Below are 24,916 nucleotides of genomic sequence, written 5' to 3'. Positions count from 1 at the left end.
TCATACCCCTTGGCTATACCTCCACTCACCAGAATTAACTGCGACATGCTCAATCAAAAGAGTAATACTGATTATAAATACGTCCTTTAATACTTACAGTTGCAAACAAAAACACTGCAGCATTAGGATCAAATTTCTGTATCTTTTTTTTAATGAACAGATATTTTGTTTCATTTTGTATAGTTGCCGCCCAAAAAAGTGTAAGAGTGTCCCAAATCAGTCAATTATGAGGTAATGTTTTAGTAAGGATGCTGCCTTAAAAGGAAGCAGCCTATGTGGGCAGCAAGGCAGCTTGCTGGGTTTTATGAAAGAGCTCGGATGTTTCATCCTCTAATACTGACACTTATTCACTTGGGATGCCAAAAGCACCAGCAAGATACAGAAATGTCAAAAATATATATAACAATACCTACAGTGTCAGTAGTACTGTGTGAGTGACAGGCAGCTCCTTTCTGACACCCACGAGTATTTGCCTGTGCTTGTGTCTCACAGAACTGCAGCTACATGCGGCGGTCAAACGTTGAGAGAAGAAAAACTTTGAGAGAAAAAAAAAAAAACTAAAACTTTTTAAATAACTTTTAAATGATTTGCTGCTGTAAATGTTAATATACTGTTATTATAAATATATTAACATATTATTTACATTGACATTAATATAATATTAATATAATAATTAGCAATTTAACTTAAGTTCAAATAATAGCTTGATTCAAATTTTATGAAAATTAAAAACCAGACCACAAAACACTCGTTGGGCATGAAAAAAAAAAAAAAAAAACTATTGTTAAGGTGTACTTAAACACATGCTGTAAAAATTATGCATCCTGATTTGCATTAAAGGTTTGCATTAAAAAAGTTAACACATTTTTACCTTAATCAAGCAAGCTTCATTTATACTGCTATTTTTAGCTATATTGGTTACTACTGTCTACTGTATAAGGTTGCACAAAATTTTTCTTATGAAGGGCCAAAAACCACACTTGAATGAGGCTAGTGGACTGAAATTATATTAGTATATTATATATTAGTATATATTAATAAATATTAATTAATAATATTTACAAATGACTAGAAAACATACGTCATATTATATTAAACAAACATTTTATTTAATTTTTTACATTTTATAATGAACATATTACAGTAAAAACAAAACTAATTTATAACAGGATTACTCTGGTTTTTGCCTTGATTTGTTCACTGATGTCTTCTGCATAGTCCTCTGTCCATCGAGTGACAGTATTTACATTTGATAAAATTAGATTAAATTACAACATTTGAATAAAACATTTCATTTCAGTTTTGTTTTTTGTAGATCAGCAATAAAACAAACAAAAAAGGTATGTCAAATTAAAAATGACAATCTCTGTGTAAAAGGCAACACTGAGATTCCTCAATTCCCACCATTATCACCATTACAATGCGCCACGGGCCCTACTTTGGACATCTGTGGTCCATATTCTTGCTTTTTCAGAAGTTATAATTTTCTTTGCTTTGTTTTTTGTATGGTTTTTGTTAGTTTTCAGCCATAAACACATAATTTTTTGACCACAGTTTTATCGTCTCATCCAAAAGATGATGCTCACTGAGCAGTAAAGAGTCTAGGGATGTCAAAATTAATTGTTTCTATGATGCACTGCGATGCAGACATGAACATCTCGGTATCAGTTCAGCAATAATCAAAAGCGGTTATTATGTACTGACGTCATTTATCACAAACGCGTAATATATGGCAGTAGCTTACTATGGCAAGGGAGGAGACTGAGTAATTAAATATAACTGCACAATTCACTGCTTGTGAGTTTGCTGGGCAGTCTTTCACTGAGGGAGAAGTACATCAGAACCCAGCTCTCTCTCACTCTCCTTGGCCCCTTTGACCTGCTGGCTGTTACAGACAATCGCAGCCTATTCTGTTGAGTGCGTGATCAATCCGTGGCATATAAGAACTCGCTCAACAGCATTCAAAAAGCAAGCGTTATAATAGTTATATTTGTTTATTTGGTATAAATATTCATGTTGTTTTGTCCATGTATAGTTTTGTTTGATATATTCAAAAAGTTTGTTTTCTTTGAGCTGGTATAATTAAACATACAATTCATATATCTGACTGCTTGTATTAAAGGACAAAATTGTATTACAAATAATATATAAACATAAATTATAAATTTTAATACAAGAATTATTGTGTTGCTAAGGAAATAATAAAAAATAGCACTGTTGATGCACTGCGATACACCGAGCTGTCGAATTAAATCGAATCGATGGCATAATAATCGTAATCGAACCGTGAGGGGTTCAGAACCCTAACAGAGTCCCGATCAATATACTGAGGTGTTAGGAACCACACAGACCACAGGTTTGTCCCCTTCACTTCCCTCAGGAGTGCCCCCTGCTGGTCCCACTAACACCACTTCCAGCAGAAACCTAGCTTTCCCATGTGGTTTCCCATCCAGGTTCTTAGCTTCAGTGGGTGACCATTTGAGAACTCCAGGGAGCTAGCTGCTGGATAAACGAACAAACTAACATGCAATTTGCTGACAATTTGTCTTACAAATACACAAAAAAGTGTAAAAGTTCCATCTTTATATTAAATGATGATCTTTGTGAATTTTAAATATTGTTTTTTTTATCTAACAGTCAATTACATTGATTTCAGTATCAACTACAAAATGTTATGCGCTGAATGTAAAAATGACCTGCTGATGTTGCCCGCTCTCTTTAAATACCAGCACAAAATAGTGCCGATATTTGATTGACATTTCCTCCAAGTGTGACTGCATTTCGTTTGCCGTCATAAATTGCTCCTTTATAATTCATAAAATCAATCGGCCTAGCAAACAAAGAGAGCACCAGTATTTTTTTTCACACTGGAGCTAATTAAACATGTGAACTGCAGAACGATTCGCATGGAACAGAGACAGATTAGACCTCCCTCTTTTGGTTCTGACCATGCATGGCAGTCACGCATCAGCCCAGCACGACACACACAGACACACACGTACACATCTGGGACCTGGCAGCTGGGCTATCCAGATATGCCGTTTTCTGCTTCTGTTTTGCAGCACAATCCTTCTCCTCTTCTCTCACTCCTTCCACTCCTTGTTTTTTCTAACTCCGCGGTCTGCAGGTGCTCTGCTTGGGGAACTCTCAAAGCTGTGGGTTTCTTATTATGGGGAGGCAGAGAGAGAGAGAGACAGAACAGTGAGCCCCATGTGCTCAGAAAGGAAGTGCTGGGCAATATGTGAAGCTCTTTGTATGAAAACCACAGACTGAGAAACCCAGCAAGCAGATCTGTTATCCGTAAATAAGTTAAAGAGAGTGCATGGGTCAGGCAGAGATGGGGGGAAGGGATGTGAAGGCAAAAAAAATAAATGAACTGAAAGGTTTTCTGTACTGCAGGAGTGTCAAGGTTTGTGTTTGCGACTTGTTAAGATGCTTTAAACGAGCTTGTGCAGGTCTAATGGTAACAGGCTGACAAGCCATGTGTCACCTTCCATTTCCTTGAGTGATGCTGCTTGTCTGGTGTTCATTCAGACTGAGGACTACAACTGCCTGCTCAAGAACAACTGAGAAGATGAGTCACAAACAGATACTATCAAACTTGTAAAAATAAAGCAATTTACTGTTTGTTGTTTTACTTGTTGTTTTTTTGACTGCCTTTCGGCTTTTCTTTTTCCAAATGTGTGCCATATTATGACATCTGCCCAATGTTCCTTCAGTAGCTGTGAAAATTGAAATTAAAAATATATTATTTACACAATGTGATATAATGTGGTGATTAGTAAATCAAATCAAAACATAATTGCATAATAAATCTGGCTAAAAAAATAGTTTCAAAAGAAAAAGCCATTATTGTGCAAAATGAAAAACAAAAAGATAAAAAAAATATTACAAAAAATGTAAAGAAATACAAAAACAAATATTTGATTTGTTTCAATACAGAATTTATTGGAAATCATCGCTCAACATTAAAGACTGCCCGGTGGCCCATGGGCCAGAATGAGAGACGCTTGGGACAGTAGAAAGGATCATTACTGGCCCGATTGGGACAGTGCTGCCTTGTCATTTAATTTGTCTGCGACTATTTGTCAATTGCGTGCATTTTAAGTTTGTGCTTTTAAGTCTCTAAACACTACCTTCTCTGTGATGTCGTAAACACCATATTGCTTTCTGGTTCCTCTTCTCTGATTTGATGTTTTGAGCATGCTATTTTTTTCAGTAACCTGGTAACAACCAGTACAGCGAAGAAACAGCAACATGGCAGCAACATCAAATTGTAAGGCTAAAAGAAAATGTCTGTTTCTAACGTCTTGGAAGCAGACATTTACATGTGAACATTGCAACAAAAAAAATTTAGTGATGTTTTGAAAGTTTGCCGTCAGTTTGACAAGTCACCCACCTTTTGTTAAGTAATTTCTAACCGCAATAAAATACCTCCACATTTTCTATACTGCTCTTTTTGTTTGCATAACATTTTTATTAACAATTTTTTAAGTATTGAAATTCTAGATTCACAAACTTTATTTATGACACATTATTTAAAATATGCGGCTAAAACATAGCTATTAACTTCCCTTTTTTTTTTTTGGTGGAGACAGTGAAAATTTTGGCAGGGCAAGTAAAAATCTGAACCACTTGCCCGATCGTACCAGTAGAATTAATCCTTAGCGTTGAACCCTGGAAATACTTAAGAAATTGCATCTGAATTGCTATTCAGACTACAGACTATTCTCCTTTTTTAAATGAACATGCAAATGTCTAATGATTTTATTTAAAGAATATATAGATCTTGTTTCCACAACAGTTTTGTAAAATTATAGGAAATTTGTACTTTAACTTTTAGGGCCCCATCATACACCCAGTGCAATAAGGCGCAAGACGTGTTTGGCACAATGTATTGCTATTTTAAGACCAGCGCAACACCAAGTTTCCTGCTTTCCATCATGTTGTTTAAATAGCAAATCTATTTGTGCCGCTTTATGGACTCATGAGTGTTCCGTTCTAGAAAGGAGGTGTGTTGAGGCGCATTGTTGGCGTGTTGCTATTTTAAGGAACTAAATAAGACTGCACAACTGACCAGCTGAATTTAGAAATAGTTTTGTAACAAATCTTTGTGCTTAACAAACAAAATTACATATGTAGGCTAATGGATGTTTTCAGTGGAGTGCGTACAACACTGTTTCCTTATCCACAAAAGTGAAGGAGTAAGTGAAGAGAAAGTAAAGAGGTTGAATGGGGAAGGCTCATTCTTTATCCTCGCGCTGCAGATGGTCTGTTTCTAGATAGTGAGACGTTCAGTTTTTCCACTTAAAAAATCCACCATGTAAATAGCAAATGCATCATGGTGCATCATCCACTTAAAAAATCCACCATGTAAATAGCAAATGCATCATGGTGTGACACAAGAAAGTAGTGTTCAATCAAGTCCTGGACTTTCTTACTCAAAACAATCTCATGGACAACAAGCAATCCGGCTTTAAGAAAGGCCACTCAACTGAGACTGCCCTGCTCTCGGTCGTGGAGGATCTCAGACTGGCTAAAGCAGACTCTAAATCATCAGTCCTCATTTTGCTGGACTTGTCAGCTGCTTTTGACACTGTCAACCACCAGATCCTGCTATCTACGCTTGAGTCACTGGGCGTTGCGGGCACTGTTATACAATGGTTCAGATCTTACCTCTCTGACAGGTCATTCAGGGTGTCTTGGAGGGGAGAGGTGTCCAACCTACAGCATCTAAACACTGGGGTACCTCAAGGCTCTGTTCTTGGGCCACTTCTCTTCTCCATCTACACATCATCTCTAGGACCAGTCATCCAGAGACATGGATTCTCCTACCACTGCTATGCTGATGATACCCAGCTGTACCTCTCTTTTCATCCTGATGATCCCTCGGTTCCAGCTCGTATCTCAGCCTGCCTGTTGGATATTTCGCACTGGATGAAAGATCATCATCTTCAGCTGAACCTCGCAAAAACGGAAATGCTTGTAGTTTCTGCCAACCCGACTCTACACCATAACTTTTCAATCCAGATGGATGGGGCAACCATTACTGCATCCAAAATGGTGAAAAGCCTTGGAGTAACGATTGATGACCAACTAAACTTCTCTGACCACATTTCTAGAACTGCTCGATCGTGCAGATTTGCACTCTATAACATCAGAAAGATCCGACCCTTCTTATCTGAACATGCAGCTCAACTCCTTGTTCAAGCTCTTGTTCTCTCCAAACTGGATTACTGCAACTCTCTACTAGCTGGGCTTCCAGCTAACTCTATCAAGCCTCTTCAACTGCTCCAGAATGCAGCAGCACGAGTTGTCTTCAATGAACCTAAACGAGCACATGTCACTCCGCTGCTAGTCCGTTTGCACTGGCTGCCAGTTGCTGCTCGCATCAAATTCAAAACTCTGATGTTTGCCTACAAAGTGACTTCTGGCCTAGCACCTTCTTATCTGCACTCACTTCTGCAGATCTATGTGCCCTCCAGAAACTTGCGTTCTGTGAATGAACGTCGCCTCGTGGTTCCATCCCAAAGAGGGAAAAAATCACTTTCGCGAACGCTCACGCTCAATCTGCCCAGTTGGTGGAATGAACTCCCTAACTGCATCAGAACAGCAGAGTCACTCGCTATTTTCAAGAAACGAATAAAAACTCAACTATTTAGTCTCCACTTCACTTCCTAATCTGCAATTGCCTCTTTGAATATCACACTAACTGTACAAAAAAAAAAAAAAAAAAAAAAAAAAAACTACTAACACTTCCCTTCTTAGACTTTACAGACCTGAAACTTGCCTTTAGTACTTATTCATTGTTGCTCTTAGTTGTGTAAATTGCTTCCTTGTCCTCATTTGTAAGTCGCTTTGGATAAAAGCGTCTGCTAAATGACTAAATGTAAAATGTAAATGTAATGTAACTGACTCTTAAAGGGATTGGGAGATGAGACTGATTGATTTAATGTACGTTTTGCTCAAAACACACCCGTAACTCATTAGGAGAATAAGCACAACTCTTTTAGACCATGCGCTGCGGCACAAACCATATTTTTCTACCCTAAAATAGCAAAAGTGTATTTGCAAATCAGGAAAACTCAAACAATAAACACACACTTAACACACACAATAAACACACACTTTATGTGTGTTTATCATCCTGATACAATACACCGCCTTCAGAATACACTGTTTAAAACATTTGGTGCACATGGTCCTCCAGAATGGTTTGGTGTTTTGGCAGTAAACACACCCATCTAACATAAGTATTGGGGATAGGAAATGCCATGATATTGCAGCCCAAACCATCACTGAGCCACCACCATGCTTCATTCTGGGCATGCAACAGTCTGGGTGATATGCTTCCTTGGATCTTCTTCACACCATAACTCTTCCGGATGTGGGAAAGACAGTGAAGGTGGACTCATCAGAGAACAATATGTGTTGCACATTGTCCACAGCCCAAGATTTTCACTGCTGGCACTACTGAAACCAGTATTTGGAATGAGTGACCAAAGGCTTGGCTATATCAGTCCAACCATGTATATTGAACTTGTGGAGCTCCTGATGAACAATTTTAGTGGAAACAGGAGGGTTGGATACATTTAATTTTGTGTCTGTGCACATTTAATTCTGCTGTGAGTTTGGCAGCTGTGATTTTTATTTTTTTTTTGGATACATTCTGGGTTAGCACCTGGACATCAATTTCAGATGGAGGTCTGCATCCAGACCCCTCTCTTCTAATGTGGTTTATCCATCTTGGTGGTATGCTGGCATTACCCTGGATACCGTGGCTCTTGATATTTCCCAAAAACTTGCTGTCTTGGTCACAGATGCGCCAGTGAGATGCAAACCATCAACTTGTCCTCTTTGAAACTCTTATATGTCACCCATAATGTTATTTGCATTGCGATATTTTAAGAGAAACTATCATATAACTTAGCTAATCAAACCTTCACACTCTGCTCTTACTAGTGGAATGTGCAATCAATGAAAATTGCCACCAGGTCAGTCAAATTTACCCACGAAACCTCCAACACTAATTTGGCCAGTGTTTCAGTTTCATTAATCAACCCCTGTATGTGTTCTACATATTTATACAACACTTCTGTTTAGTTCTCGAATCTAATTCGCAGATAGCCATGCAATATTATGCAATTTCAGAATTCGTAAAGCCTCTTCACTCTTGTGCATTACTCCACCCACATGAGTATGAGTGGCAAACAGAGGACAGTCTAAAATTTGACAAATATTGCAGCCGTTGGATGACATAATGTAATTTTGAGGCTTTTTTAGGCATGTAGTTGTTTTGTAAGGATGTAGTTGTTTTGTAGGAGAGCAAATAGTAAACAGTTGACATTTTCCATCCGCAAGATAGCAACAAAGACCACATAATAAGCCATAAGAGGAGAAAAGTTCAGCGTAAAACAACAAACTACAGCTGAACAAATCATTACAGAACAGTGACATTCAAAGTCAATCTCTCTCTTTTGTATGTTGTAGTGCTGTATTTATACCATAGTAATTGTAGTTTATTGAATGTGAGATGGGACTCATATCAGTATGTATGTATTTTGTGTTGGCCACTCTTTGTATAACTTTTTGGTTGGCCATTTTTGTTTCTCATGCATCTTCTGTTTTCCTTACCCATTGTTAAACGCAAGGGATTTTTTCTATAATCTTAAAATGTCAGTAAAATCACTTGTTTTTGTCGTCACTTTAGACATTATGCAAGTGAATCATCCAAATACTAGCTCTAAAATTACGTTGGTGAAGTAGCAACAATTAGTACTGTTCTGACATCAGTGGCAGATGAATGAATGGTGGAAGAAAGTAGTTCCTCATACAAAATGATTTTTAGACTCTCTGTGTTTGATTTTCTTCAAACTGTTGCATAAATGCAATATCACACTCGTTGCAGTGCGATGTGGCTGTATATCGCCACTGCAACGCACAATGCACGCTTCCCACCGGTGCCGATATACAGCCACATCGCACTACTACTCGTGTGATATTGCTCATATATATATGGGCCAAAAACAAGGTCAGCATTTAGGCAGATGTGGACACAGATAAGCAGATGCAGTGAACAGAATGACTAAATGTGCTCATCAATCATGAGGAGAGCAGAGGTCCTTTGAGGAAATGCAAAAAATTAATCCTTCACCTGATTTGGTTTAATTCCCCAATCACTGAAAGGACAAGTGAAGACACAGAAGAAACCAAGTTAAAGGATTGATTTAGACTATTAATTCTGTGAGACTGAAAAACAAGCTGGAAATTCTTTGAGTTGGCTCAACGGATGCAGTGTGACAACCGCTAATATCTGCAGGGTCAAGTGTGTATTTTTACACATTTAATTGTTTTCTTAGCTGTGTTGATGCCTGGAAACGGCGTTTGTGAATAACATGATGACTGGATGATGAATGAGGTGCCAGAATCAATTGGGTGTGTAATTACACTTCATCATTTGGATCTCTTGTGCTCCGATTCCGTTTCTCACAGTAGGAACACACACACACACACATACAGTCTCAGATTAACTGCCTGGGCAGCAGCTTCCTGATCTGTCAATGGTGTTAAGAGGTCAAATGGAATATAACTAAATCAGTATTCACATCAGCCAATATAAAAAGTTACACCGGAATTGATCCATCTCTGTAACAATAGCATACAATCAAACACTTTAAATAAAAATCACAGAGATGCAAATCAGACTGCAATCATCTGAGGCCGAGAGGTTCTAACATAATTAGATTAAGTTTTGTGGTGAAAGAGCATGTGGAACAGAAGACTGCTGAAACATCAGATGACCGGACCAATGAAATGTGCTGATGTAGAAGAGCTGAAGTGCCGAGCGCAGCACATGAGATGGCAAGAGGAAGATACAGAGCGGAATGACTTATTCAGGAAGGGGCGGGGGTGTGGGGTGAATCTCGAAATTAGCACAAATAGATTATCTGTCCTCCGGTTCCTGGCCTCAGCATGGCCCAAGAAGCCCAGAAAAAAAAAAAAAGAGAAAAACACATTGACTTCTCGCCGAACGACTGCCTGTCCGAGCAGCCAAGAAGCACTGCAATTAAACGATCAATCACCGTATCATCGACCCCCCCGAGGGAGACAACTGTATCCGAGCATAACTAAAAATGCACAGATAACAGAAACACATTTGAAATGGAGTTTAACATTCTTTAACGGGACTAATGGATTCATTCCTTTTGTAAACACTATTTTTCTTGAGACAACTATTTATACACACACACATGCACGCAAACACAGATACACATATATACTGTTTATTAGCTGCTGTCTTACAATTTTAAGTTGAATAAAATTCATTTTACAAACCATTTCAATCTCACCTTAAACTGACTTGATACATCTACTTTACTATTGTATCGCTTAAAAAAGTTAAGATGAAAGTGTTCATTTATTTTATCCTTTTTACACTATGAGTTTTAAATATTTTAAATAACTTTTGTGAAAATACAATGTTAATTTATGAGTGAAATAACTCTTTCATTTAATGTATTTACTGCATACTGGTTTTGACATGTTTTGCACATATATTACAATTTTAATGTGACAATTCTATATTTTAAATTTTAAGAATAGGCATAAAATATACTTTTAAGCATAGTAAATATACTTTTTTAACCCTTTAACTGCCTGTTTTACCAAATGGTTGACCATATATTGACTATTAAATAATGACTGTTAAACTAATTTACATAATGACTGTTTTAAATAATTGTTAACACACACACACACACACACACACCATTGTTGGTTTACAAATAAATAAAAATAAATAAATAAATAAATAAATAAATAAATAAATAAATAAATAAATAAATAAATAAACAAACAAATAACTAAATCAATCAAACAAACATAATTACTACACTTGATTTTGGTTTTATTGTAAAAATAAAAATAGGAAAACATCATAAAAGAGAATCTGAAATATTTTATGGCGTAATTCAAAAAATAAAGGTAATTTAGTATTCAAAAATCTTTTATGTGTTTTAAATAAATTGGTCTTACACTTTATATTTTCTGATTATCATAGTGTATTAATTACGGTACTTTTACCATAAACTGATATATCAACTATTTTGTAGAGGTTGATATTTTGGAAAATATGAGATGTGTTGAAAAAAAAAATGCATTAAGTGTGCTTTTAAAGAAATGGACGTCATTAAAAATAAATAAATAAATGTCTTAGTGGGGGAGTTAAATACATTTTGACAATATAAACAAAATAAAAAATACATACTTTAATATGGAGCTATATATATATATATATATATATATATATATATATATATATATATATATATATATATATATATATATATATATATATATATATATATATATATATATATATATATATATATATATATGAATGAATTCTAAATGCAGGCAACTGCAGGTCTGATATTTGCAATCTAGGGTGTAATGTGTTTCTAATATGTACACTGCAAAAATCCTCTTTCTTCTTAAATTTTTTATTTTGTCTCATTTCTAATCCAAATATCTAAAAGTTTTTAAATCAAGAAGCATTTTATAGACAAGTAAAAAATAAAGTCTTGTTTTAAGAAATAATGTGCCAAAAATAAGTGAGCTTTTCCTTAAAATGAGCAAAATAATCTGTCAATAGAATAAGAAAAATAATCTATTTTTTCCTTTTGACATAAAATTATTTTGCTTACCTTATTGGCAGATCATTTTGCTTATTTTAGGAAAAAAACTCACTTTTCACTTTTTTTCTTAAAACAAGACAATATTTTTCGTGTGTATAGAAAATGCTCTTGATTGTAGAAGTTTAAGATATTTGGTCTAGAAACAAGACAACAAATCTAAGTGAGAAAAGCATTTTGTTTTGCAGTTAAACTCTCATAATATTTTACATTAAACTAAAATCAAATGACAAAAAAAAAACAAGTCAACATAAAATGCATCTAATCTATGAACAGTCCCCCTCTTTTTCTTAATCGAAAACTTTTAAACAGTTAACAAACCAGTAGTTTCCACTAAATAAGTGGTTTAGGTCATCTGTGCACTAAATGAACAATTCATGGTGCATCCAACCCCAAAAGAAACGCTTCATGAAATATTAATGCTCACCTGTGAGATCTGCACATCTCACATGTTTCAGGGTTTATAATATAGCACGCAAAGATGCATCCATCTGAAAAGTCAGCATGACAGTTGTGGTGCACAAATTAAAAGACTGCCTTTTAGACATGACTGTTCAATGAGACATTTACGCCCCTCTTTGTCTTCACTGCAAGCTAACCAGGAACAGTAGGAGTCTTCGGTTCTCCTGCAGAGACTACGGTAGAAAGAAAGAGAGAGATAGATAGAGAGAGAGAGAGAGAGAGAGAGAGCTGATGTATAATGCATACATTATACATCAGAATGAGTGAGGGCCAGCAGTGTGTCAGAGGAGACAGAGTCAGACTCAAGCTGTTCCTCCAGGAGCCTGCTTCATCCCTCCTTTAATTACACTCTATTGATCAAACACAGATGGAGGGGGGAATGAGAGATGCAGTGAAAATAAGAAAGAAAAAGAAAGACATGGAAGGACGGGGGAAAAGAAGTGTTGTGTGGAGCTTTCAAACTGAGAGACTATTTACTATTGCTGCAGTATATTGTATTCAAGCAGCACACAGTATGCAGGTTTTGCGGCCTTCAACATTTTCAAGATGATTTCTTTATAGTATAATGAACTACCAATACTAGTGCAATGACTAGACCAGGCAGAAACATCATTTGGTAACACTTTAAATAACTACACACTTTGAATCGTTTATTAAGTATTAGCAAATAGTTAATTCATTATTTGTTAGGCATTACCTCTACATTAATAGAGGCTAGTAAGAAGTTTACAAATGCAGCTACAAATGCTGTAATCTCGATTTATAAGCCCATGCATAATGTGCTTAATGATTGTGTTTTATACTATGTTAATTATTCATTACTCATTGCAAAATTTTTGCTGTATTGCATTATTTACAAACCAGTTATTTAAGAATATTTTTTTTCATATTACTCATAATGCAGAAGTAAATGATTAATAAACTATTTAAATCAACATTTATATATCTCATTGTTCAGTCATATATTAATAGTTACTTTGTATGTTAATCAATTCTTTAGTAAGTATAACTTTGACTTTTTATTCAGTTCGTGGTCTCATTTTATTTGTGACACTGTATGCTAGGACATCGTCTCGCTTTTTACTATGTTTTGGTGAGTAATTAACATGATAAACAATGTAAACAACAGGTGTCTGGAAGAAACGGTGACGTAAATAAATGAATAACCATCCATATTTCACTCTTTCACAATAAACCCTGATGTACAGGAACTAATGTGTGTATGTGTGTTGTTATTATGATGATAAATACTGTATATACTTCATATCTAAGTATGTTCTGTATAACTTACACAAAATTAGCAAATACATTCTTTATGAGCTTCCCATTGAAAAACAACTAGTTACAATCGCTGCTTGAGGGTCATAGCTTTAGACTGATTTTTACTTGGTTAAACTACTTAATTAAAATGAGCTCACACAACACAATTCTTGAGATTTCATTGGGACAACTTATTGTTTATGCTCGATCCACATAAATTTGTTAAAAGTGTTAAGTTTGTGTTAGGACAACATGAATGGATTGTGTGGAACCCCCTGCATTTCGAGTTTTCTTTCATTCATTCATTAATTTTCTTGTCGGCTTAGCCTTTATTAATCCGGGGTCGCCACAGCGAAATGAACTGCCAACTTATTCAGCAAGTTTTTACGCAGCGGATGCCCTTCCAGCCGCAACCCATCTCTGGGAAACATCCACACAAACATTCACGCACACACTCATACACTACGGACAATTTAGCCAACCCAATTCACCTGTACCGCATGTCTTTGGACTGTGGGGGAAACCGAAGCACCCGGAGGAAACCTACATGAAGGCAGGGAGAACATGCAAACTCCACACGGAAACGCCAACTGAGCCGAGGTTCGAACCAGCGACCTTTTTGCTGTGAGGCGACAACACTAGCTACTGCACCACTGCCTCGCCCATTTCGAGTTCTTTTTGATGTAATCTATTCGCAAACACTGACATGTCCAAAAACAGTACTCCAGTGTGTTCACATCCTGATGCTGGCTAAGAGGTTTTCAACTCAACTTCATCCAGTTTTGTGATCAAAACTAAAGTGAGGACTATTTATGCATGTATGCATTATATTTATCCTTTATAAATGACTCTAATTAAAAATGAATAAATATAATTAAATTACAATGAATAATAATATAATAAAAATAATATGTAAGTTTTATGTTTGATATTTAATAACATAGATTAGCAAACTATATTCTAAACTTAAATAATAGTGAGGAGTATACACAATGTACTCTGCAGTAATAAGTGAATATTCCATTCAGAATGTAGCCCATAATCTAATACTGTTTAAATAAGAGCTGCACTTGTAGCTGAGTAAATACAGTAGTTTCCACACTACCTGACAAAAGTCTTGTCGTTGATCCCAGTTGTAAGAGAAACAAATAATAACTTGACTTCTAGTTAGTCATTTGGAAAAATGGCTGAAGGTGGATTTTTGTGATCCTTCATCTGTTGAACTGCATTCCGATCATCAAACATACTGCAGAAGACCTATTGGAACCCACACTGACCCAAGATTCTCAGAGAAATCAGTCAAGTTTGGTAAAGGAAAAATCATGGTTTGGGGCTACATTCAGTATGGGGGTGTGCGAGAGATCTGCAGAGTGGATGGTATAATCAACAGCCTGAGGTATCAAGACATTTGTGCTGCCCATTACATTACAAACCACAGGAGAGGGCAAATTCTTCAGCAGGAAAGCGCTCCTTCTCATACTTCAGCCTCCACATCAAAATTCCAGAAAGCAAAGAAGGTCAAAGTGCTCCAGGATTGGCCAGCCCAGTCACCAGACATGAACATTATTGAGCATGTCTGGGGTAAGATGGAGGAGGAGGCACTAACAAAGAATCCAAATAATCTTGATGAACTCTGGGAGTATTGCAAGAATACTTTCTTTGTCATTCCAGATGACTTAATTAAGAAGTTATTTGAGTCATTGCAGAGATGTATGGATGCTGTCCTCCAAGCTCATAGAAGTTATACACAATATTAACTCTTTTTCCACTGCACAATGACTTCATATTCTATACTGTACATTATTTCTGTTAAGTGACAAGATTTTTTTTTCTAAGCAAAGTCAGACCTTACTGTCCTAATTAAATAATTAAAAATCAAGTCATGATCATATTTTATTATGGTAAAATAAGCGTAATCTAGAGGCCTTTCCTTTTCATATTAACCACTTCTGATACCAAATGATCAACTAGAAGTCAAGTCATTATTTGTTGTTCCTAAACCTTGGTTAGGCAGCAAGACTTTTTTCAGGTCGTGAATTGGTAGTTAGAATTTGTATTTTTATTACTTAAATTTTCATTTTAAATAGAATTGTGTTGTGCACTTTCCCTTTTTTCAAAGTTTTTATTATTATTTTTTTTAAACTTTAGGATCTATTTTTCAGCTTTAGTTATTTCAAAATAATACTATAAAGCTATTTTTAAAATAATTACAGTACTGCAGCTTCACACAACAAACATTAATCAAGCAAAAGTGTTAAAAGTGTTCAATCTCCAAATGATTTCCTTTCGTTTCTGTGACCTACTTAGCTCTCATTTCTAGGGCTGCATCTTGCCTCTTTTGTTTCGTACCGATATAGACTGAATCTCTTCTGAGATCTGGAATTCCTGCGCTTGGGGTCATCCGCCTCCTGCCAGACTGGAAGTGGCTCATGCACCGTGAGGCAGAAACATTTCAGGGGATGAAGGAGTGTATGCTTTCTGTGAGGATGCGGAAGGAAATGAATCATGATTTTCCATGACAGCGAGGCTCGGAGAAAAACCCACAACAACGAGCACGTCGCTGAACTCTGTATTACCTTTTTAGAAACAAGACAACAAGTCACTGCTCTCATAAATATCCGTCAGAGATGACACTTACCGATCATCACGGTGCACCAATAATGAGAACACAGCCTTGAGGGAGGGTTAGAATTTACAGCCTTCTGTGATCAACTGTCATCTTCGCCCTGTGCAACATCCACACACTCAACGCACGCCATTGTTCAAGTTTACTGTAGATCAGGCTTCTTATGCCTACATCCCATGGTTACATTTCCCTACAATAAATCAATGTTGGATTTTCTCTAGTTACTAAGAATTGTGCATAAAACAAAATACTTCTAGTTATTTAAAATGTGATATTAATTTGGTGGGACACACATATATTTTACTTCTGGTGCATTATAAATTAGTTAGTAAGGGCAACAGGGGGCACTCAACCTGTGGTCTGTGTGAGTACTAATGCCCCAGTAAAGTGAAGGTGGCACTATACTGTCAGCTCCATCTTTCGGATTAGACGTTAAACTGAGATCTTGACTCTCAAAGAGTAGAGGTATAACCCCAATGCCCTGGCCAAATTTCCTCCATCGGCCGGTACCAACCAAGGTCTCCCAATCAACCCCTTCAACTTCATCTTGTCTGTTTGTTAAAAATAGGTACAGATGGTTAAGAATAGTTCCCCAAAAATGACAATGTAATCCCCATTTGTTCACCTTCAACGATTTCATGGATTTCAACGGTTTCAACGATTTATACGTTTTATTAACGAAATACATTTTTAGTATCATCCATAGTAAGACAAAAAAATATACTGGAACTCATTGGCAACCCGTTTCCAACATTCTTCAAAATGTCTTTTTTTTGAGATCAATGGAAGAAGAAAACAATAATGCTTTTGAAAAAAGTTAAGGGTTATAATGAAATAATTTTCTTTTTGGGTTAACTAAACAACTCAGGCTTATTCTGAAAACGTACCGCCATATACATTTACTAAGAGAGCTAAATATGTCCCAGAAGGGGTTTTTGTGGTTTTTGTTTTCGGAAATCCACCAGAGATTCAATTTATCTAGTGAGTGCCATCCGCACCTGCTCTTCTCGCGTATATCCAACAGAGGCTGCTGTTGACTGACTGACTGGCTGAATGACTGACTCACTTACCTCCTTCCCTATTCCCAACCAATAGTGTTTTCAAAAGCACAGATGGATCTGCCCACTTGCTTCCCAAAACCCAACCAACAGTTTTAACAAGCAATCCAGTGCCACACTTTCACCCTGTTTTTCACATTTTTATTTAAATTTTTTGGCTTCTGATTTTGTCTTACCTGCTTAATGTAACTGTTCTTTGACAGACTTGAACCCTGTCATTGTGGTCAACTCCTCTCTGTGTCTCAAATCCACCAACATATATGGTGAGCTAACTGGGCAAACTGGTAACAGCGGGAAAGTCGTACACATGGAGGTAAGCGGTCGGCTGGTAAGCGTGAAAAGGAACAATGTCATACCGCCCGATAGTGTTCATTTTAAAGACGAAATGCAGCCATACGTTCTTAGCTATATAATTCGCAATCTCTAAAAGTGTATATAGGGCTATGTTTTCTGTCTGATTCTATGTTGGAACTAAAGAAATGAACATATAAAGGTGAAATGAGGCAGTTATGGCCCCTGAAATGTGTTTAATTAGGGAATGAACTCCTGTTTATAGACTAGGTGTCAAAACAGTGAATTTCACAGTCTTGACTTGAGATTGATCACAGAGTGTCAAGTTAGAAGTTATATTTTAGAATGCTGCAAAAATCCTGACTATGCAACCAGTTTAGGAAAAACCAAAGAAGAAAGTATGAATGATTATTTAATTATCTTTGCAGAAAAAAGAGGTAACACTTCATTTTAATGATCCATTTGAGTATTAGTAGACTGTCTGCTTAATATCCGTTGACACTTCTCCTTCAACAGACATTTAACTGACTATAAGAAACTTTTCTTACACTAACCATAACCCCAACCTAACAGTCTACTTATAATCTAATGAGAATCAGTTGGCAGGTAGATGCAATGAAATTTAAATTCAACAAATGAACCATCAAAATAAAGTGTGACCAAAAAAAGATGTAGACGGCAATGAATGATTTAAAGAGAATAAATTATGAAGTGTAATTCCCAAGGTTGATATCTGCACTTACTATAAATGTTTCCTGCAGCTATTATCTTTATTTAATGTATTGTTAAAAAAAGTAAATAGAAGAGCGTGCTACACTGTACTTCTCGCCAGCTTCTTAAATAAACGAAGCATATGCATAAAATATCCCCCTTAAAATATAAAGCAAAGCACACTTACCCTGCCTCCCAATACACAGAACTACAGAAGGGGAAATGGTTTGTTAGGAAAACTAAAAAGAGCCAGGGGCAACAAAAAAGAACAACTGAACCATGTCTTACCTGCCATGTACTTTAATGTCAGAGATGGCGTAGTAGTATCTGGAAAGGTTGTTCTCATCCACCATAGTGGCGCCCGTGGCAGGCCGGAGCAGACGTATGCGCAGGTCAGTAATGGTGAAAAAGTCTCTCAGGTTCTTGGTGGTGTCCAGTTGTCCATACAGCGAGGCCATATTGTGCAGCTTGGGCCCGGCGAACAGTGCGAATCGGTCTCTGATTTCAAAGCGCACAGTCTTGTCGTTCTTCCAAACGTAACCTCGGGAATATTCCTCGGTGCAGATAATATCCAGCAATGTATGCTGGGTAATGTCTTTCATGGTCTTGGGCTCCATAGTGAAAGCGTCGAGGCAGTCGGTAGCATAGAACTGGTAGGGCTGCCAGCTACGTCCATAGTCCAGAGACTTCTCTAAAACCATCTGCTCCGGCCGACCTGACTCAAAAGTGATGACAATGTCATCGGTCAGCTCAATAGTCTTGTTCCATGAAAGGGTTATGTTGACTGCCAGAGGTTTGGGGTATTTCTTCCAGGATGTGGACTGCCAGAAGGTCGTGGGGTTGCGGCCCACAATGTCGAACATGAGCTCAGGAGGGTGGGCCAGCTCGTCTGTGGCTGCATCGCACTCGTTGTTGCACATATAGGGGTTTTCCTATAGGACAAAGAAGACAACAGTTATACGAGAATCCAAACAAAAAGTGCTCTTTTATGAGATATAGGTTATAGGCTGTGTTCATATTTCAAAGACAGTGGCCTTGGCGGTACATCAGCATTATAATAGATTCGAAGCATTGGTTCTATCTATTCTCCAGCTGTTGGCTGAATCCAGATAAAAACGGGCTATTAAACGCCCAAAGACTCATAGATCTTTTATAGAGCCATTTAAAATCAAGTTCCCTCATGCAGACAACCACTAAAACCAGTCTTGTTTAGCACATAATTTATGGGAAGATGATTCCCCATTTTAAGTTCCAGCATAATAAAGAACAAAAGAATGTAGTCTCCAAAGACGGATTCATCCTAAAATGCTCATTAAAAAAGAGAAAAATATGAAGGTCAGACTGACAAATTGGGAATAATACATTCTCCACAAGTCATTCTTTTTTGCATAGAGGCTACCTTGTTCTGGACCTTGAGGTAAGGACACTCAGAGGTGCACTTTTGTCATGTGAAAAATAAATCACAAATCTGCAATTCAGAAAGAGCTGCTGCTGGCTTGCATGAAGACATTTAGTGTCTTGTCAACTGCCCTTCCTCACCCTATAGCATCCCCTCAAACAATCACACTAATCAGCGTACAGGTATGTTCGACTCTGCCACATGCTGGCATGCGCTAAGCAGTGGCTGATGGGGATGTGATATTGTCGGGTGCCAGTGGCGTCCTTTAGGAAATGCCTCTCAAGAGGAACAAGCTCCAATTTATCTGAACAAGAAACACAGCAGCTGATCAAGAGGGAGATGTCTGTCTCTCTGCGGGAAACGGCAGGCCTGGGCACTTGGGAAGAGCACGGTGATAAAGAATAGGTGGAGAAAGGGACTGCGGAGAAGAAAATGAGCGACACAGCGGCAGAGAAGTACACAGGGGAAAAAGGAGTGCCTCTGTTAATAGGCTTTTCCTCTTGCCTTGTCCTCCAAGGGAATGTGACAACGAAGCCCTGACAACCATTTAACCTCTTAATTCTGACAAAGTGGCATTAATATGCTCTCCAGCCAGTCATCTACAGCCGTGCACATAAGTCTGGAGAATGATCAAATCGCTGGAGTCCACATGCATTTTACTAGAACATCCAGTCAAGAGGGCCGAGCTGTTCATTCATGCTGTTCTATCTCAGCATGATATGGGACTGTGAGCTTCAGGCACTAGCCCTCCTATGAAGAACAAAACTAATTGGTGTCTATAGGACTATTTTTAAACTAGCAGCTATCAACACTACTTTTGCTTATACTTGGAGCGTGTGATTAATTGGTCAAAACTAGAGAGAGAGAAAAATAAAACCCTACACTAAGAATAAAGCTTTGTGCATTTGGTCTGCAAATTACACTTGTAGTTTGACATTTTTAAATTGTGAAGCTTGTCGATGAGAGGCGTGCAATTACTTTTCCTCCTGGCAGAGTGTATACGACTTAGATGCCAAATCAAGGAAAAAACTTGAGAATGGGACTTATTTGCTTTCTGTTAAGTTTGACTTTAGGAGTAGGTTTAAACTTAGCTGAGAGAAAATACAGTGTGTACCAAGGTTATTATAGTTAACAAAAACAACTGAAAAAGTGAAAACTAGAATATAATTTTCTGAAATAAACAGAAATAAAAATAGTTTGAAAGAGTTTTAAAAAATTAAAGCTAAATTAAATTGTGTTGTTTACATACAAAACTAACTGAAACTAACTAAAATTATAGCAAAAATTGCCTTTGTTTTTGTCTTTGTAAATGTATTAAATACAAACTGTAAGCATTTTAGAAGTAAATCTATTTGCTTCGCGCTGCAGGTGTTTGACCCATACGGCACTTCAGAGTGTGTAATCCAGATGCCAATGGCCAGATCAAGCCAGTCCTCCTCCAGTCATCCTTGCAGTTGCTTCCGCAACAAAACAAGTGCCGATGACAGCATCACGGTGACAGCGTTAAATTTGACCCGAGCACTTAAAATGATTAACTTAACACATTTGTGCTCAATAATGGGTTTTATTTATGTATTAGTGATCAAAATTGCAAAAAAATCCTTCTTTTGTACTTTTTGTTGAACTAATTCACCAAATATAACGGAATCATTCGAAACGATTTGCGTATCCAGAAGTGTAAGCACTCACACACAAAGAATTTACTTATTAACATGCCTGATACTCCCCTCTGATTTAAAAAAAAAAAAAAAACAATATACTGAGATATTTAGTTAGAACAGTACACTGATATCAGATTTGAGAAGCGGTGAACGTTCGAGGTTACAGAAGTAACCCTTCGTTCCCCGAGGAGGGGAACGGAAGTGCCATGAATGGGAGGATTCGGATCAGAAGCCGCTTATCTGGAGAGTATTGAACGGGCCAATGAATGAAATTAATTGGCAGCGTAAGCTTGCGCAGGTGTGCGACATCTGCAATTATCTCAGCATATAAGCACACCTGAAGCCAGCAGACGCCATCCTTTTAAGCTGAAGAGACTTTCAAACAGCTAAGGGACAGTCATTATGGCGACGGAATATGGCACTTCCGTTCCCCTCCTCGGGGAACGAAGGGTTACTTCTGTAACCTTGAACGTTCCCCTTCGGTTGGGGAACTTCAGTGCCATGAATGGGAGAATATGGAAAGCGCCATAATGACTGCACCTTACCAACACCCCCGATGAGGAGATAGTCAAGCAAGCGTGACGCACCCACATCATGGGGGGCGCGGTCCTCCAACGTGTCCCTGGCCCTAATTTATCCTACTTCAACAGAAGTTTTACGGATTTAGATATATTTTTTGGGAAGTCGTGAGCATCTAGATAATTCTAGGAAATACGACAGTACGTTGGGAAGCGTGCAATCCCGATAGGGAGGACGCTGCGGAGGCCATCCGTTACCCAAGGGGGGGATAGATGGCAGAATTTACCTATGGACTAGCCCTAAAAAGGGGGAGTACGCATAGCAAAGAGTGGTTAGCGGAGAGGGAAGACACGGGTCCGCCCAGGGGGGGGACTTAACCGTGGCGGAATAAGCATATGGGATCGCCTAGTGGGGATCACGCATAGCAGGCACCTATACCCAAAACGCGGGCTGACCAGCGGGCAGACCTACAACGTAGTGGGCCAGCAAGTGACTCCTCCGCTGAGTCAGTGCTGGGGGCCACGGAGGAATCTGCAGGGCTCACCTGACGGGGAACTTTACTGACAGATAAAAAAGGCGCACGTACCTCCGTGTTAGGGAGAATGGCGCAGCAAGCGTGTTTCAACACCCTACCGAGTTGTCTCCTCAATCACCAAAGGGTTACCTAATACCCTTGAGGAAACCGGCTCCACTCGCAGATTGTAAAACCTTGCAAATGTGTTGGGTGTCGCCCAGCCCGCAGCTCTACAGATGTCTGTTAGAGAGGCGCCGCGTGCACGCGCCCAAGAGGATGCAACGCTCCGAGTGGAGTGTGCACGTACTCCCGGGGGACACGGCTGACCTCGACTCGAATAAGCGAGTGAAATGGCATCCACAATCCAGTGGGATAATCTTTGTTTCGATACGGCACTTCCCTGCTGCCGACCGCCATAACAGACAAAGAGCTGCTCAGATGATCTAAAATTCTGAGTACGGTCCACATAAATGCGCAGAGCGCGAACTGGACAAAGTAAAGAAAGGGCTGGGTCTGCCTCCTCCGGGGGCAGCGCTTGCAGGTTCACTACCTGATCTCTAAAGGGGGTGGTAGGAACCTTGGGCACATAACCGGGGCGGGGTCTCAGGATAACGTGAGAGTAATCCGGCCCGAATTCCAGGCACGAGTCACTGACCGAAAATGCCTCCAGGTCCCCGACCCTCTTGATGGAGGCCAACGCAACCAGCAGAGCTGTCTTCAGGGACAGAAATCTTAGAGATACTGATTCAAGTGGCTCAAAGGGATCGGATCGCAGACTCGTGAGAACGAGGGCGAGATCCCAAGAGGGCATGAGAGGGGGGCGAGATGGATTAATTCGCCTAGCACCCCTAAGGAACTGGATGACCAGGTTATGCTTTCCCACGGTGCCGCCAGCTACCGCGCTATGATAAGCGGAGATGGCGGCCACGTAAACCTTGAGAGTGGAGGGCGACAGCCTGCTGTCCAACTTCTCTTGAAGGAAAGAGAGCACAACACTAATCTGGCAATTTCGGGGGTCTTCTCTGCGAGAGACGCACCATTCAGTGAATAGACTCCACTTCAGGGCGTAGGCGCGCCTCGTGGAGGGGGCTCTAGCCTGAGTGATGGTATTAACCACCGCAGTCGGTAGGTTACCTAAGTCTTCCTCGCGTCTAGGGACCACACGTGGAGGTTCCAAAGATCGGGGCGAGGGTGCCAGATGGTGCCCTGTCCCTGAGAGAGTAGGTCCTCTCTCAAAGGGATCCGCCAGGGGAGGGCCGTCGCGAGGAGTGAGAGCTCTGATATCTAGGTCCGGTTGGGCTAAAGGGGCGCAACTAGCAGAACCTGTTCCTCGTCCTCCCTGACCTTGCACAGAAACTGCGCGAGCAGGCTCACTGGGGGAAACGCATACTTGCGCATGCCCCGAGGCCAGCTGTGGGCCAGTGCATCCGTGCCGAGAGAGCCCTCGGTCAGGGAAAAAAACAACTGGCAGTGAGCGTTCTCGGAGGAAGCAAACAGATCGATCTGGGCCTCCCCGAATCGCGCCCATATCAGCTGAACAGACTCGGGGTGGAGTCTCCATTCTCCAGGGCGTAACAGCTGTCGTGAGAGCGCATCGGCTGCACGATTGAGCGTGCCTGGGACGTGAATGGCGCGCAGCGATTTCAGCCGCGGGTGACTCCAGAGGAGCAGACGGCGGGCGAGCTGAGACATGCGGCGAGAGCGCATACCCCCCATGCGGTTGATATACGCCGCCGCCGCCGTACTGTCCGTCCTGACCAGCACGTGTTGCCGCTCCAGCATCGGTAAAAAGCGGTGGAGAGCGAGGAACACTGCCAACAGCTCTAGGCGATTGATATGCCAATGCAGCTGGGCACCCTTCCAGAGGCCCGCAGCCGCATGCCCGCGACACACGGCCCCCCAACCCGTGTTGGAAGCGTCTGTTGAAACAACAACATGGCTGGACGCCTGTCCTAGAGGCACACCGGCCTGTAGGAACGAGGGGTCGTTCCAAGGGCTGAGGGCGCGGCGACACAGCGCAGTAACCGAGACCCGGTGTGTGCCCGCGTGCCATGCGCGTCTGGGGACCCGATCGTGAAGCCAGTGCTGAAGTGGTCTCATATGGAGCAACCCGAGCGGCGTGACGGCGGCTGCGGATGCCATATGCCCCAGGAGCCTCTGAAAGAACTTCAGTGGGACCACTAGTTCGCTGTCGAGCTCCCTCAGACAGTTCAGCAACAGGCGAGCGCGTTCCTCGGAGAGGTGCGCTACCATGGTGATCGAGTCCAGCTCCATCCCGAGAAAAGAAATCCTCTGCACGGGGGCGAGTTTGCTCTTTTCTCGGTTGACCTGAAGCCCCAGTAGGCGGAGATGCCGAAGCACCTCGTCCCTGTGCATAATCAATTGCTCCCGCGAGTGGGCTAAAATCAGCCAGTCGTCGAGATAACTGAGTATGCGAATGCCCGCGAGCCGAAGGGGCGCTAGGGCACCCTCCGCGAGTTTGGTGAAGACCCGCGGAGACAGAGAGAGCCCGAAGGGGAGGACCTTGTACTGCCACGCTCGACCCTCGAACGCAAACCGCAGAAATTGGCGGTGGCGTGGAAGAATGGAGACATGGAAATACGCGTCCTTCAGGTCTATGGCTGCAAACCAATCCCGAGGACGAACGCATTGGAGAATGCGCCTCTGCGTGAGCATTCTGAACGGCAGCTTGTGCAGACAGCGGTTCAAAACGCGCAGATCT

The 24,916-nt window shown here is 39.9% G+C and overlaps 1 protein-coding gene across 31 annotated transcripts in view; it reads right to left on the bottom strand.

The window, feature by feature from the left end:
• The window catches only part of ntng1a (netrin g1a), a 246,632-nt gene that overhangs the window by 57,994 nt on the left and 163,722 nt on the right, over positions 1–24,916 (bottom strand). For all 31 annotated transcript variants that reach the window (XM_073940887.1, XM_073940904.1, XM_073940888.1 and 28 more), the window contains one exon: positions 18,390–19,033. In XM_073940887.1, coding sequence (XP_073796988.1) covers positions 18,390–19,033 — 644 coding nt within the window. The remainder of the gene's footprint in view (positions 1–18,389; positions 19,034–24,916) is intronic.

Source organism: Danio rerio, chromosome 24 (genome assembly GCF_049306965.1).
Source record: "Danio rerio strain Tuebingen ecotype United States chromosome 24, GRCz12tu, whole genome shotgun sequence".
NCBI classification, from domain to species: Eukaryota; Metazoa; Chordata; class Actinopteri; order Cypriniformes; family Danionidae; genus Danio; species Danio rerio.
Note: the sequence above shows the minus strand (reverse complement) of the source record. Positions and strands in the feature narration are given on the sequence as shown.